We start from the raw sequence: 13,829 nt of genomic DNA, 5'->3' as shown, positions 1-13,829 counted from the left end.
TGCCATTTAGTGTTGTGTGTTTTTATGTGGTGCACCCAGCTGGCAGCATCTAAGGCAGGGCTTTTCAAAGTCTGAGACTGTGAGCCTCACCTTGGACAAAGCCAAGAAAAACCCTAACCCCACACCCCCAGTTTAGTTGATTAGTTTCACTCAATTCCCAAATGGCTATGAGATCACAATTATGTTATTTGATCCCATATCCCACTCAACAGCCAAGATAGCCTGATATTGCTGTTTGACATACTTCAGACTACACCACATACATAAAAAAGGGTCTTTCTGAAGGCATTTATATGTTTCTGACTCTCTGGGAAAGTGGAACAAACAGTGACATTCCCCAAAACTACTGTATCTCTGAACTTCCTTTCACTGAAACTGTTCAGAGCCTCCCTGGGGAAGCCCTCCCCCCACTGTGAAAACCTCTGACCTATAGTATAACTCCATAATAACAGACACCAATCTGTCACAAATTGTGCAACACATATACTCCTACATCTGATTCATGGGCCAAAAGAGCAGCTTTGACTTGGATAGGCTTATGTGTATATTTTACAGTTTGTATGAGTTAGGATATAAAGAAATATTGACCTTTAACAATGAAGAACAGAATACTACAGAAGCGCTGTTGTAATGTCAGGATCAAGCCACAAGGTGGCAGCAGATGCATCCTTATGTTACCCTCTGATTTTAAAAGACTCGTGGTCGCAGTGTGAGACAAACATAGAATGGGGAGTCTGCCTGCTTCTCATTAAATGTAAGTTACACCATAAATAATCCAATCATTGTGCCCAAAAATTAAATAAACACGACATTCTCTTGTCCTCATCCAGCTGCAGTCTACAACATACTTTGTTGTGTGTTGTTGATTTTTGTCCTGCGTACGTTTAGATCACTGAGTGCAACCTTTCAGAAATAATGCGTCAATAATAAGAACCACAAAAGCTCATGAATATTTTCTTTAATTGACCTCTTGTTAAGTCGTGATCGAAACTGTTTACTACTTTGCCTTTGCGCAGTATAAGACTGAATCATTTTCTAGCAGCCTTTTCGTTTGTTTTTATATCCCAGTAACCTTTTCATGCTTCATTGTAATAGTTTTATGTGCCCCGTAATTTTGGCAGCACCAAGATAGATTTTCTAATCTGAATGGAAGTTTTTAAAGTGATATTATACCACAGTCAGCATTATGGTGGGCTCAAACAATAGAAAACTACTGAATTTGATTGGATGCAGTCTTAAAACTGACCGACTAACCAAAGACATATTTGTAATAAATTGTTATACGATTTTATGACAGTCATGTTCATTTTTCATTCATGTTTTAAGACTATACAGGAGAATTGTCTGGAATTCAAATTAAACTGGAAATCACAGGCCTTAATAGTCTTACTTTTCGATACCTATTGTCTTTTAAGCAGCGCAAAAAGGTTCATACAGCTGATCTATGCAATTTATGTATACTTATACTGTGTGTTTGGGAGCTGGCATTTTAAAGTAGCTTATTATTTCTATCAATTGCAGTTTGAGTGTAAGGCACGCATTGTTGTTTCAGTTAATTGTTTCTAATAATTTGACATTGCACAACTTGATGAGTGTGTTTTATGGCAGGTGTCAGGGCTGCACATCAGACAGGTGGGCCTAAATAAGGTTATTTTCTTAGTGCGAGATGTAAGCTACATTCTCAACCACATAGTAACGCCACTTTGATCTGTTCATTAGTCTAAGCTAAAGTATTTGGGAGATCAGATAACAGGAGCCATTTTAGGCCTCAAAAAGCTTCAGTGGCTTTTGAAAGCAGATTCTTTTGGTCAGCCTGAGGCGATGTGGCTTTGGGGGTGGAATTACCTCATCCTGAAATTTCCCCATGTCGTTTTTCCCACCTTTTCTTAAACTTTAGCCTCTATAAGATTGTTTCTTTTTTACTCAACAATAGCAGATAATTATGAGACTGACTATAAATCTGTTGTTTATAGATCTAATCCTGTGAGCCACGTTTATATTCAGTTTTTTTAATCATTTCAAATTTATATATATTTAAATATAATGATTTTTTAAAACATTTGTGCGTTATTTATGCTTTCTTAATTAGTTTGAATATATATAGCTCTATATAAAGCATAATAAATGCGTGTTTTAATCAAGAAACCCTGGAGCGATTGTTTTGATTTAATCCACTCAGGTGTATTACACTGCAGGACGCATGCGCACTACACATCCACCAGGTGAAGTGTGCAACGTGAAGCCCTCATGGTTTCACTCGTTCGCTGCGTCTCACAGAGACTGCTGTGACTGGAGCTTTACAGATGTCTGTGTTGGAGAGGATAGACTGGAGGGTGAGTTCACTCGTATTATCCTCTTCCAGCTGACTTAATTTAACCCAACCTGCATTATGTTTATCGCTTTAGCTGCCGAGCCTGTATTTGTTTTATTACTTTCCACCATAATCACCTGTTTCTAATCGCTCAGCGCCGTATGAGCTTTCGAGTAACCCGTGATTAATGTCAATAAGGCCAAGGCTTTATTCCTTAAAAAACCTCTTTAGCTTACTGCTTTACAAACTAGTGATGCTGTAGTGAAATTATGGTTGAAATTGAAAGAGACGTTTAAAAAAAAGAATAAGAATAATAGTTTTCTTATTATGACTTCCATGAAATAAGTAAATTTATTATCATTGTGAAATTAATTGAATGATACAAATGTAACAGAGAGGACATCGTATGAGAATGAAAAGCCACCATCCTTATGAGTTATAAAGTATTGCAGTCACCGCATAGCACAGGATCTTAATTTACATCATTTATATAAAAATATATTTTATTGTGACCTTTCTCAAGAGGGGATTGTATTTTTGTAGTCTGTATAAATAAAATAATAAATGTGGATTTCACAAGGATTCATTGTGAAGTCTCATCATACTAGAATATAATAGATTATATTACTACAGTGTACATGGACACTATACCTATCTACAGCAAAGAAGTTGAAGAACCACAAAGTAGAAGTCGTTCAATGATTTGTATGACTTTTTTATTTTATTTTAATTTGTGGATACATTTAATGTTTACACCTGATGTCAGCTGGGCCGGTTGTCACTGCTGTCGACTGTCATTGAGATGACAAGCTGAGCATCAGGATTGTTCTGAAACATCACAGTCAGGCCATGCGTAACTAACTAGTTTTAGGTCTGCTCTGTGTCTTGCAACGTAAAATAACATCTAATCAGCGGCGCGTTTCACTTCTGCTTCGCATCACAACAAGCCAAGGACCAACACGCAGAAAGATAATCCTCAATCTTCCATGCACGTCTTGTTGTTCCCATGCACAGCCGATCCACACAGCTTGGGTGTACGGACGCCACAGGCTGTTATCCTAAAAGACAAAGGTCTCCCAATTAATCTCACAAATTATAATCTGACATTTATTTTTCGTCAAATGATAAAAGACCAATCACTGAAATGATTCCAAATGGCCTCATTGACATACATTTGATTATTTTCTTGTTGAGGTAGGAGATATATCTATAAAACTGAAATATAAAAGCTTTATCACTAAAATAAAATTGACTAAAACAAACAACAATGCATAGTCAGATCGTTATGAAAACGTTAAAAAAGGAGAAACATCTTTTGTCTCTATTTTGGGATTTGATGAATAACAAAAGCTTCAAAGCAGCCTTGTTTTGGATATTGCAAAGCTCCACCAAAAATGTAAATGAAGTTAAGAAAGAGTTGTTTGTTGAAATCCTTTGAGCTTCAGAGGTTTTCGAGAGAATGATGCTGAGCCCTCAGGCTTATTGCGGTTTGAAACAAGCACTTAACCACCACTGTGAAACACCGACATAAAGTGCCATGGCTTTATTTGAATGCCTGCTATTCTATTTAGGCATTTAAATCGCAGATCTGCATCATCTTGATATCTTGATGATTTTCAGCTAAAAGGTAATTTTAAGTCGGTAAAAATGATGAACACAATAATTTAGTTAAGAAGTTAAGGGCCGTGCATAAAGAACACACAGCAGGGCATTATTCCACTGTTGATAATAATAATAAATGTTATGCCTAATACAAATAGGTATCACCATTAAAAACAAATAGCAATAATATGCAGAATAATAACCTGTATTATAAACAATGATTATGATAGCAATTATGGCTAACGTCATCATATTCCAGTGAAATGAAATTGCCTAATGTAAATATTATTGTATCATAACTTAATATTATATAATACATGTTTTATTAATCATTAAATAAATAGATGTAGCCTTAATAATAAATGTTGCTCGTTTAATTGCCCTAATGTAGCGTGCTCTTTTCTGACTAACTGTTAAAACCATCATCAAAATTCTAGAACAGCTCGTACCGAGCAATGTGATTGGCTGAGAAGAATTCCACCGAGCGTCAAAAAACTTCACAGTAACCTAGCAACCCCTCACTGCAGCAGCATCAGTCTATGTTTGTTGTTTAGGACACAAATCGTATCAGTTTACAGATTACTGATTATTAAAAAAACATACAAGCGAAAATCGTATAGTATAGTTTAGTAAAGAGTAAATAAACGTCGGAATTTCTCCATCATGTTAATCCTGACACAGAACCTCAGATGTCCTTGTATATAGACTGATTAAAATCCCTGAGTTTAAGACATCATTGAAGAGATAAAAGAACACACACAGTTAAATAAGTGAGAGAGACTTCACTCACTGAAGCTGCACAGTACTTGCGTTTAAATGCCTGTCACTGTACAGACGGACAGACTTTTGATTGGTTCCGTATCCCGCCAATCAGCAATATTTTCACGTCTCCTTTCCACTGACATCATCGGGCAGGGTTGACGCCCCCTGCAAGTGTCTGTGCAGATATAGTACAGTGCTCAAGTTTGCACAGGAGTGGACTGAACATCGCTGCTTTGTCCATAAGAGGGAGTCAAGTTTCTCATATGCACAGTTCTCGCCCACTTGCACTGCAGAAGTACAGAGCGCGTTGATCGGAGAGAGGGGGGAAATTTTGCTTGACAACGATTATTTTCCTCTCATAGTGGCGGTGGAAAGTCATATCTGTGGTCGGATAGTCAGCCGGTCGGTCAGTTCACCTCTTCAGCCGTCTTCAGCCACAACTTCGTCTCACCGCAGCTGACGAACAAGAGGGTTCATGATCACCAGGAAGCTCTTCTTTTATTCTTACCTGGATTAACTCGCAGGCGACAATATCTATATTTTTCAATTTTTTTCTTGTATACTTTTTTGTAAGGGAGAGACTTTTTTCACAGTCAGAATGTTGTGGAAATTAGCCGACAACGTGAAATATGAGGATGACTGTGAGGTGAGTTTCGACAGGAGCGCAAAAAGAAAAAGAGGGAAAAGTGCCTTTTTGCGTGGCATCGAGCACAAGTCTGTAATTCAACAACCGGCATTGTTTAATTGTTTTTAAATTATGCTTATTTCATATGCTAACTGTACAGATAAAAATAACTCTATGGAGGGAATCTTTAAACTGCATAAAATGCGACAGCTGGGGGACAAAACAAAAGCTGGTAAAAATCAAGTCAATTTTGAAAAAAGAAAAAAAAAGTTCAGACGTTGCAACCGTAAAAACAGAAGACAACTTTCAGAATAACTGGATAATATATAACAATATTAGCCATAGGCTTTATAAAAATACTGCTACGAATAATAACTATAATAATAGCCTATAGTTTTTATACATAGGCATAGCCTGAATACATTTTTAAAACGTATTTTCTTATAAGTACCACAATTTATTATATTTTTATTATTAACTTAAAACCTGAGAATATTTAATTTGATTTCAATTAGGCTATCATACATAAATTAAAAAGGTGCATTTATTTCCAAAGCTAACAAAGGCAAAATATTTAAGCCCTGAATTAAATTAAAGTGTAAATATATGTAATGGTATCTTGTAAACCATTAGGCCTGTTTTCAGTGGTCCTCGTCAGTCAATAGACTTTCCCTTGAGGAACACATTTCACCAGTAGACTACCTGCCGTCTAGTTGCTCTCTCTCAGCTACCCTGTTTCTCTCCCGTCCCCTCTAGGAAAGGCACGACGGCAACAGCAATGGGAATCCCCGTCTGCCTCACCTGCCAGCGGTCAGTCAGCACCTCTACAGCCCGTCTCCCGCCCTCTCACACTCGGCCAGTTCGGACTTCCAACCCCCGTACTTCCCTCCTCCCTATCAGCCTATCTCTTACCCGCAGTCCAGTGACCCTTACTCCCACCTGGGCGACCCTTTCAACATTAACTCCTTACACCAGTCACAGTCGTCGAACCAGCAGCAGCCGTGGCCCGGGCGGCAGGGCCAGGATGGACTCGCCCACGGGAGGAGCGGGCTGGCCAGTCAGATCTTGGGCCTGGATGGAGGCTCGTCCGGGGTGAGGAGGGAAGGGTTCCGCCGGCCGGAGCTGCTGCCCCCCCATGCGCACAGCATAGAGTCGTCGGTTATTGGGGATAACATGGGGATGCACGACATGGGGCACGGGCTGGAGGATGTTCAAGTGAGTGGATTTCACTGAGAGGAACATTTGCTATATTACACTTCTGAGGGAATGATGTGAAATGTAGCAGCCAAATGTGATAGCTACATTTTAAGCTACCATACAGGCATGTAATAATTGTGTGATATATATTGTCATCTCGAAGCAGATTAAAAAAATATCCAAAGTTCATTATCAACTCTCTAAACAACCAAAATCCCTACTGAAAAAAGGAATAGGTTACAACAACACCATTGTTACTTTTTGTTAGTTTTGCATAAACAAGTCAAAACAGAAAGAATAAGCTGGACAGCTGTTAAAGAGTATTTTGATTTCAAAACTTAATTTTAGCCTGTCTTCATCAGTGTTTTTTTTTAACAATGCATATGATTTCTTATGCCTATATATGCTTCTTCTGTTCTTTTTAAATCAGCATGTAGATGACCACAGTATTATTATGGCAGATCAGACAGTCATCAAAAAAGGTAAGTTTTTTCCAAATTTATGAATGATGTAGCATTTAGTGCAAAAGTAGTAATAATTATAGTTCTGTTTATTTAAAAAGAAAAAGAAAAGACGTATTGGAAAATTCTGCCTGGGGTACTTGTGCCTTTGTAAAACCAAATAAAGATGCAGTAATTACTGGCAAGGGCTGGAAATTTACTGTAAGGAACTTTTTTTTTCTTCACTCTACAAACTTGGAAATGTCATAACAATTACTTCTATAGTGAAATGTCAGGGCACTCGGTGCAGCAAAGGAGGAGTCCTTCTATTTGTACTTGCACTGCATACAATGATAATCCTCACAGCCATGTGATGCACTTATCTAAGCTTGATGTGATCCATAGCCTTTTCTGTTGGTGAATGGAAATGCCCAGTGCTTAAAAAAAGGATCTTTTTTTAAAAAAAACATGACATGAAAATTGAGCAATCTCACGACCAGGGTGTTGACTGTGAGAGAAGAGGAAAACTTTGGATCATCTTTAGGCTGGCTTAGCTTGCAATTGCAGCTCTTTTCAGTTCACGTTAGCAGGATATTACGAGTTGATCTTGAAGCTGTGTTTGGCTCTACAGAACCAGCTCTCGGTGGGGTGTGGCATTAGGCTTGCATGTGAAGGACAGTTTAGTAATTTGTTGGGACATGAAATGTTTGGAGTTAGAACTTATTCCTGCTGTTTCGTCATCAGGGCTCCATTAAACAGTCTTTGAGTCAGAGCAAGATCAGCTAAACCAACATTATTCTACTGCTCAGCTTTGTGCATGACTTTGAAACACATACAGATAGATAGATAGATAGATAGATAGATAGATAAATAGATAGATAGATAGATAGATAGATAGATAGATAGATAGATAGATAGATAGATAGATAGATAGATAGATAGATAGATAGATAGGCAGGCTATGTATTTAAAGATGTTATGTTTCAATTTAAAATGTAAATCTCATACTTTAGGTTCTCACTACCATGCTTGTTAAATGTCATTGGTCGCCATCTTTTTTGTGGTTAATTCAATGACATTCATGTGATATTTTAAAGTCAATACAGTGTTTGTGTATTTCAAAAGCATTCTAATGAAAAAGTGTGTCCATGTTATGATGCCTAGTTACATCAGAAAGCAATTTGCACAGCACAATAAACCAACCAGTCCCTATTTGTTACGGAAATCAGTAATGGCTCATTATATTGTTCCCATGCTCAAGGGCACGCTATGGGCATTCTAGGTTTTCCACATGTAAACAATGGCATGTCATTCCCAGCCATGTGCCCCAGAGGAGCCTTAAAGCACTTATGTGACTGTGATTTCTGTCTCAGTATTAGGACTACGAGGTGGCAGGAACCTTGATCGCTTACAGAGGACTTATTATCAGGGGGGCATTCTTGCGGGTGAGGATGAAGATAGCTCTGTTTTTTAGTGTTCTGTACTGTTTTGTTTGTCCGATGACTGTCAGTGCTTTTGTGGTTGGCTAAGAATGTTGAGTCTTTGAACTTAATTTCGTCCAATTTTTGGAGCAGCTAAAAATAAAAAAAAATAAAAAAATTACAACAACACAATATCTTGATTACTTAGAGCATGTTAGACCAAATAATAAACAGAGTACTGAGGATCTGCGGTTTAAATGAGGGGCAGTCTGTATGTGTGTACCTGTTTGTGGATGGTGTTTGGCATGATGGCTTTTTAGCTGTTTAAAAAATCAGGTAACCAATGTTTGGAGAAACCACACAATATTTCAAAAGTCTTTAGTAGTTGTTTCTTGTACTTCTGTAGAGCAGAAACTGGTTTTCTCAGGCGCGCAGAGATGCATACACTCTCTTCGTTGTGATTAAGTACAAGAAAACACAGATTCCCTGTTGCACAGAGAGGATTAAGTTGATTAAGAATGACATACACAAGAAAAGTGCATAAATAAACAAACGCTATTGCACAACCAGACAAGGTGTTTAAAAAATAAATAAAAATGTATCTTCAGTTCTTTGCTTATCCTCACTCACATTTTTTTTCCTCCACCCTGCAGGGCCTGTCACTCTTCCCAAGGGCAACGCGCTGGGTCTTCCCTTCCAGAAAGAGTCCCTGCTGGGGATGGTATCAAACCCCACAGAGGTCTTCTGTTCTGTACCTGGTCGCCTTTCCTTGCTGAGCTCCACCTCTAAATACAAGGTTACCGTGGCCGAGGTCCAGCGACGTCTGTCACCCCCAGAGTGTCTCAACGCATCGCTCCTGGGAGGAGTTTTACGCAGGTCAGAGCTCAAATTCATTCAACATGGCAGCAGGCTAGACTTCATGGAGTTGCACAGGACTACTGTGGTGCTGATTCACAAAAAACAAGGGCAGTTGACCAAGCATAATTCATTTACTTGGTGTGTTATCTACAAGCTGTTGATAAGGTTGTCTCAGATATGAATGATCATCAAACTGAGGAGCTGGAGCTCTACTGATCTGTAGAATAAAGCTCAGCGGCCCATGGGAAAGGGTTTTCTAAAAGCACAGCTTGGCACAGTTGTTGTGGCTCATCAGTTTTTTTTGTGTAAGGTTCGTGACATTCTTTGTGTGGTTTGCAATTTTGGTTCTGAGCTTCCTCTGGGGATAGGTTACATCAACACAGTTAGTACCGATCTAAAGATGCTTGGCTCTGTGGGTGTGTTTTTGTATGTTTGTCAGGGGTTGCAGCATGGGTAGCATTAACCGTGGCAGAGCAGTTGACCTTATGGCACATACGTTAGTGCGGCAGTCTGTTGAGGGACTATGAGGTTACAGTATGTACTCAACACCCCTGACCAGAGCATTTTGTGCTTGGAGTGCACATTTGCCACTTCCCATGTGCCTGTGTTAATGCTGACATGCACACACATCAACACACACACACACACACACACACACACACACACACACACACACACACACACACACACACACACACATTCGCAGGCGTTTTTAAGTAGGTCATATAGCAATAGGAGGGGGATCGTTAGCAGAGGGACAGGGGGTAGAAGGGGATGAAGGGGTGGGGGCACTCATACACACATGCCTCCCTAAAGATGCTGCCTCTCTCACCCGCCGTGGAGAGTGAGAGCTTGCCCGCCAGTCATGCGGAAAACTGAATCGGCCATGGCAAGAGGGGAGTTGAAGTGTTTCTGCTAACGCGTGTATGAGTGATTTCTCTTCTGCAATCTTTGAGTGGAAGCATCAATTGTGTCAGAGTTTTTTAGGTCAGGCGAGCCTGTTTGTGTGTGATTTATTTGTTATTAAAAGTATATGATGAGATCTTCTACAGGAGCCAGGGCAAAGCCTCTTCTGGCAGTTTATTTCCACTTCATGTGTAGTAAACTTCTGTCTTTGATGGAAGGACATTAATGATAAAATATTTTCTGTGTGATGCTCCTAATCTATCCATCACATGGCCTAAAGCAGAAACTAATTCAAACATAGACATTTTGGAAGTGTGTGACGAGAACATTAAATGCCATATTTATTCCTCAATTCCCCATGAACCATTTTCTACAAACATTAACACACACACACAACTGTAATACTATTGAAATGACTACATGACTGTTGACTTAATACATATTTTTGTGTTCTTCTTCTGCAGAGCCAAGTCAAAAAATGGAGGCCGTTCTCTGAGAGAAAAGCTGGATAAAATTGGGCTCAACTTGCCAGCAGGAAGAAGGAAGGCAGCCAATGTCACTCTACTTACCTCACTTGTAGAAGGTATGACATGTCACTCAGCAGTGCGTAACACCTTCTCCGGTGTAATTATTGTTTGCACCAACTGGAATGTCGCTCTAATAACGTGAGAACAGCGGAATGTCAGTCTTTATATATTCTATGTGTTTTAAATTCTGTACAGTATATTAAGCCATTCTCCAAACACCAGTCATTGTTCAAATACTTACTGTAGTGATAGATAGACAATATGAGTGCAATGTGCTCTTCTTTGACGGCATGTCAGGTGCAAATTTTTTACCATGGTGACTTTCTATTTATACAAAATTCAAGGGACTAAGCTGGTTTTTAAATGCTGGTTGTGTTCAGTCTTTGGCCAACAAAGAAGACCGGACATAAACCCTTTGGAACTTTGTGAACTTTGAAGTTTGTGACATTTTGAGTTTAGCAAGCATCTGCAAAAACTTGAGCAACTCAATAACATTTCTTGTCATCACTTCTACGTCCACAAGGCGCATACAGCTTTAAACTATTCTCAGATATCCTCCTCCTTTAAACTTTTGCATCATGATAAGTGGCCACAGTGTGACCACACGTAATTTTAGGAATCTAGGCTCTCTTTTTCTGTATATGCTGATGCAGAGTTAAAATGACAACATGACACCGTCAGCTTACATTGTCAATGCCTTAAATATTAAAAATAACATCATCTGTCAAACCTAGCCAGGCAGTGATGCTTCACCTTGATCACAGTATCACTTTAATCACATCTACCTGCCGCAGGCTAAGGTAGAATATTTTTTGCTCTCTTGCTCCCTGCACGCCTAATTTTTATAAATGGGCTGATGATTCTGTGCAGGAGAATGACTGGAGGCTTGTGTTATTTAGAGACCTTCAAAGCTGAATTAAGCCTTGTTATCTTGTGTACGGCTAGCCAGGAGGGCCAGCTGACCTTAAAGCTTGTGCTTCTGAATAGCTGCCCGCGTCCTCAAGTGATGTGCGTGTCTATCAATAAGTGGTTTTGTTGGCGCTGTGGGCACTTTCTGCTAGCATTTATCCACATAAGGGCATTATGGCCATGCAAGTCAAATCACCCTCAAGACGAAAATATTCATCTCACTAGCTCTTTCTCCCCCGAGCTGAAAAACTGAACACAGCTGATTATTCTGTAGTTCAACTGCTTCACTTCATGAGCGTTGATACTTATGTATATCAGGTCCGACACAGAGCTGCTGCTTTAAAGCTGTAAATTGATAAATCATTGAAGCCAACCAGCTTACCATTCCATCTTTGCCAAGTGTGTCAAAGGAAAAGCTGCGATAATGTGTGTGGAAATTAAAGCAATCTTTATTTACTAATTTATACACAGCCAGTGAGTCTTTAAGCCCAAGAGCTACGTGTCAGTTTCGGTGTTGATTTAAGCAATATTCCCGATTTTACAGGTGATTTGAGTCTTTTCTCTTTATTCTTCTTTTCTCAGGTGAAGCTGTTCATTTAGCGAGAGACTTTGGCTACGTGTGTGAGACAGAGTTCCCTGCAAAGGCGATTGCTGAATACCTGGGCAGGCCGCACATGGAACGCAATGAGGTTAACTCTCGCAAGAACATGCTCCTTGCTGCCAAGTAAGTGTCTTGACTGGGTGGTTGCCTTTGATTTGCATAGAGAAAGACTTCTAGCAAAGTAGGACATATGTAGAGCTTTTGTAAATGGTTACTTTAGTTTTATAGTATTCATTGTTTACTGGAGGATTTTGCAGTTTGGATTTCATGTAGTCTCATCTTTAAAATTTTTCCCTAGATCACAATGAATCAGTCGATGAATCATTCTCATTTTCTCCTTTCAGGCAAATCTGCAAGGAGTTCACTGACCTGCTTACTCAGGACCGCTCACCTCTGGGAAACTCTCGGCCAGCGCCCATCCTGGAGCCTGGAATCCAAGGCTGCCTGACCCACTTCAGCCTCATCAGTCATGGCTTTGGCTCTCCAGCCATCTGTGCCGCCATGACTTCGCTTCAAAACTACCTGAATGAAGCGCTCAAACAAGTGGACAAGATGTACCTGAGCTCTGGTAGCGACACCCAGGGATCCTCAGACAGTGGGAGCAAATCGACCGACAAAATGGACAAGCACAGGAAATGAGAGCTCAAAAGATAATACTTATGAACTTGAGAACCCCCGATTCCCTTTATCTTGCCGCCCTGTCTGCCCTTTTTGGACTTTTTTAAAATCAATATTTAGTATTGACATTTTGAGAGCTGAATTTGTGTGTCTGTGTGTGCTTGCACTGTTGAATTTATATCATATTTTTGTGATATTGAGGATTTCTAAGAACTTATCGGCCTGCAATGACACATATGGTGAACGCCTGTGAATTGGTCCTGATGGGAGGCCACCCTGTGAGGACATATTATACACCATAGCTTAATAACCACCATGCAGTTCCATACAGTTGCCAATTTTATGATACTACAACCATGGGACCTGCACTCTGTTGGCAAGAAGAGGAAAAGAACAAAGTGCATACTGTTTTTTCTCCCTTGAGGACATCATTTCAAGATGAGTTGGTGTGGCTGTGAATTCCTCTCAGCTTTCCCCCCTCCTGCTCTGTCTGGAGGCAAATCCACTGATTTCCTGTGTCTCAATGGACTTGCAAAGGACAATTTTTATATGAGAAAGAGAGAGAAGAAAATCCACTTCCTTTTCTTTTTTTTTGTGCTTGATTTGTACAACCACTTCAAAATGGCTCCAGTGTTATTGTGCTTTGTTCATGAGAGTTGATTTGAATCTTATGTAGGCCTGAATGAGAAAAGACAGTTTTTGGATTGTCAGTGTTCGGTCAGAAACCAGAGACTTTAAAGTTGGTATAAGCCTCTTCAGTGTCCGTGTGGATTACAGGAGTAGCAATGCTTCCATTGTTACTCTATCTTTTAAACCTTGCTGCAAGAACACGTTATTTTTGTGACCACATTAGGTATTCATCATCCTTAGTATTTAAAAACCCCATTTTGACATCAACCTATCAACAAGTTCAGTCCTGCCAGAGTGTATGTATGTTGTGAGAATGTGTGTAAATGTACATATTCCTTTCTCTGAAAATGTTTTTAATTAGACATTAAATTCCAAACATAGAATTTTATCCAGTGTCTTGTCCTGGATGTAAATATTTTCTA

At 39.5% G+C, this 13,829-nt stretch overlaps 1 protein-coding gene across 4 annotated transcripts; it reads left to right on the top strand.

Annotated features, from left to right (window-relative positions):
* The first annotated feature begins 2,303 nt into the window (after positions 1–2,303).
* tfap2c (transcription factor AP-2 gamma (activating enhancer binding protein 2 gamma)) lies at positions 2,304–12,798 on the top strand. 4 transcript variants are annotated; one of them, XM_062415910.1, is made up of 8 exons: positions 5,274–5,321; positions 6,057–6,515; positions 6,928–6,979; positions 8,311–8,382; positions 9,012–9,234; positions 10,587–10,705; positions 12,141–12,282; positions 12,504–12,798. In XM_062415910.1, exons 1-8 carry the CDS (start codon positions 5,274–5,276, stop codon positions 12,796–12,798), a joined length of 1,410 nt encoding a protein of 469 aa, XP_062271894.1. The 4 variants fall into 4 exon arrangements, with proteins under 4 accessions (XP_062271897.1, XP_062271894.1, XP_062271893.1 ...); XM_062415909.1 differs by having other exon boundaries at positions 8,311–8,392; positions 9,010–9,234; XM_062415913.1 differs by lacking the exons at positions 5,274–5,321; positions 8,311–8,382 and adding an exon at positions 2,304–2,333.
* Positions 12,799–13,829: the final 1,031 nt, after the last annotated feature.

The sequence above is a fragment of the Scomber scombrus genome, chromosome 3 (assembly GCF_963691925.1).
Source record: "Scomber scombrus chromosome 3, fScoSco1.1, whole genome shotgun sequence".
NCBI lineage: Eukaryota > Metazoa > Chordata > Actinopteri > Scombriformes > Scombridae > Scomber > Scomber scombrus.
The sequence above is the reverse complement of the archived record's forward strand: the minus strand, read 5'-3'. Positions and strand labels throughout refer to the sequence as shown.

Excerpts from the sequence above, each read along its gene's own strand:
- tfap2c (XM_062415909.1), top strand. The coding sequence starts at position 5,274 with ATGTTGTGGAAATTAGCCGACAACGTGAAATATGAGGATGACTGTGAG. Across the intron at positions 5,322-6,056 it reads AATATGAGGATGACTGTGAG|GAAAGGCACGACGGCAACAG; the intron begins GTGAGTTTCGAC and ends CGTCCCCTCTAG. Across the intron at positions 8,393-9,009 it reads ATTCTTGCGGGTGAGGATGA|AGGGCCTGTCACTCTTCCCA; the intron begins AGATAGCTCTGT and ends CCTCCACCCTGC.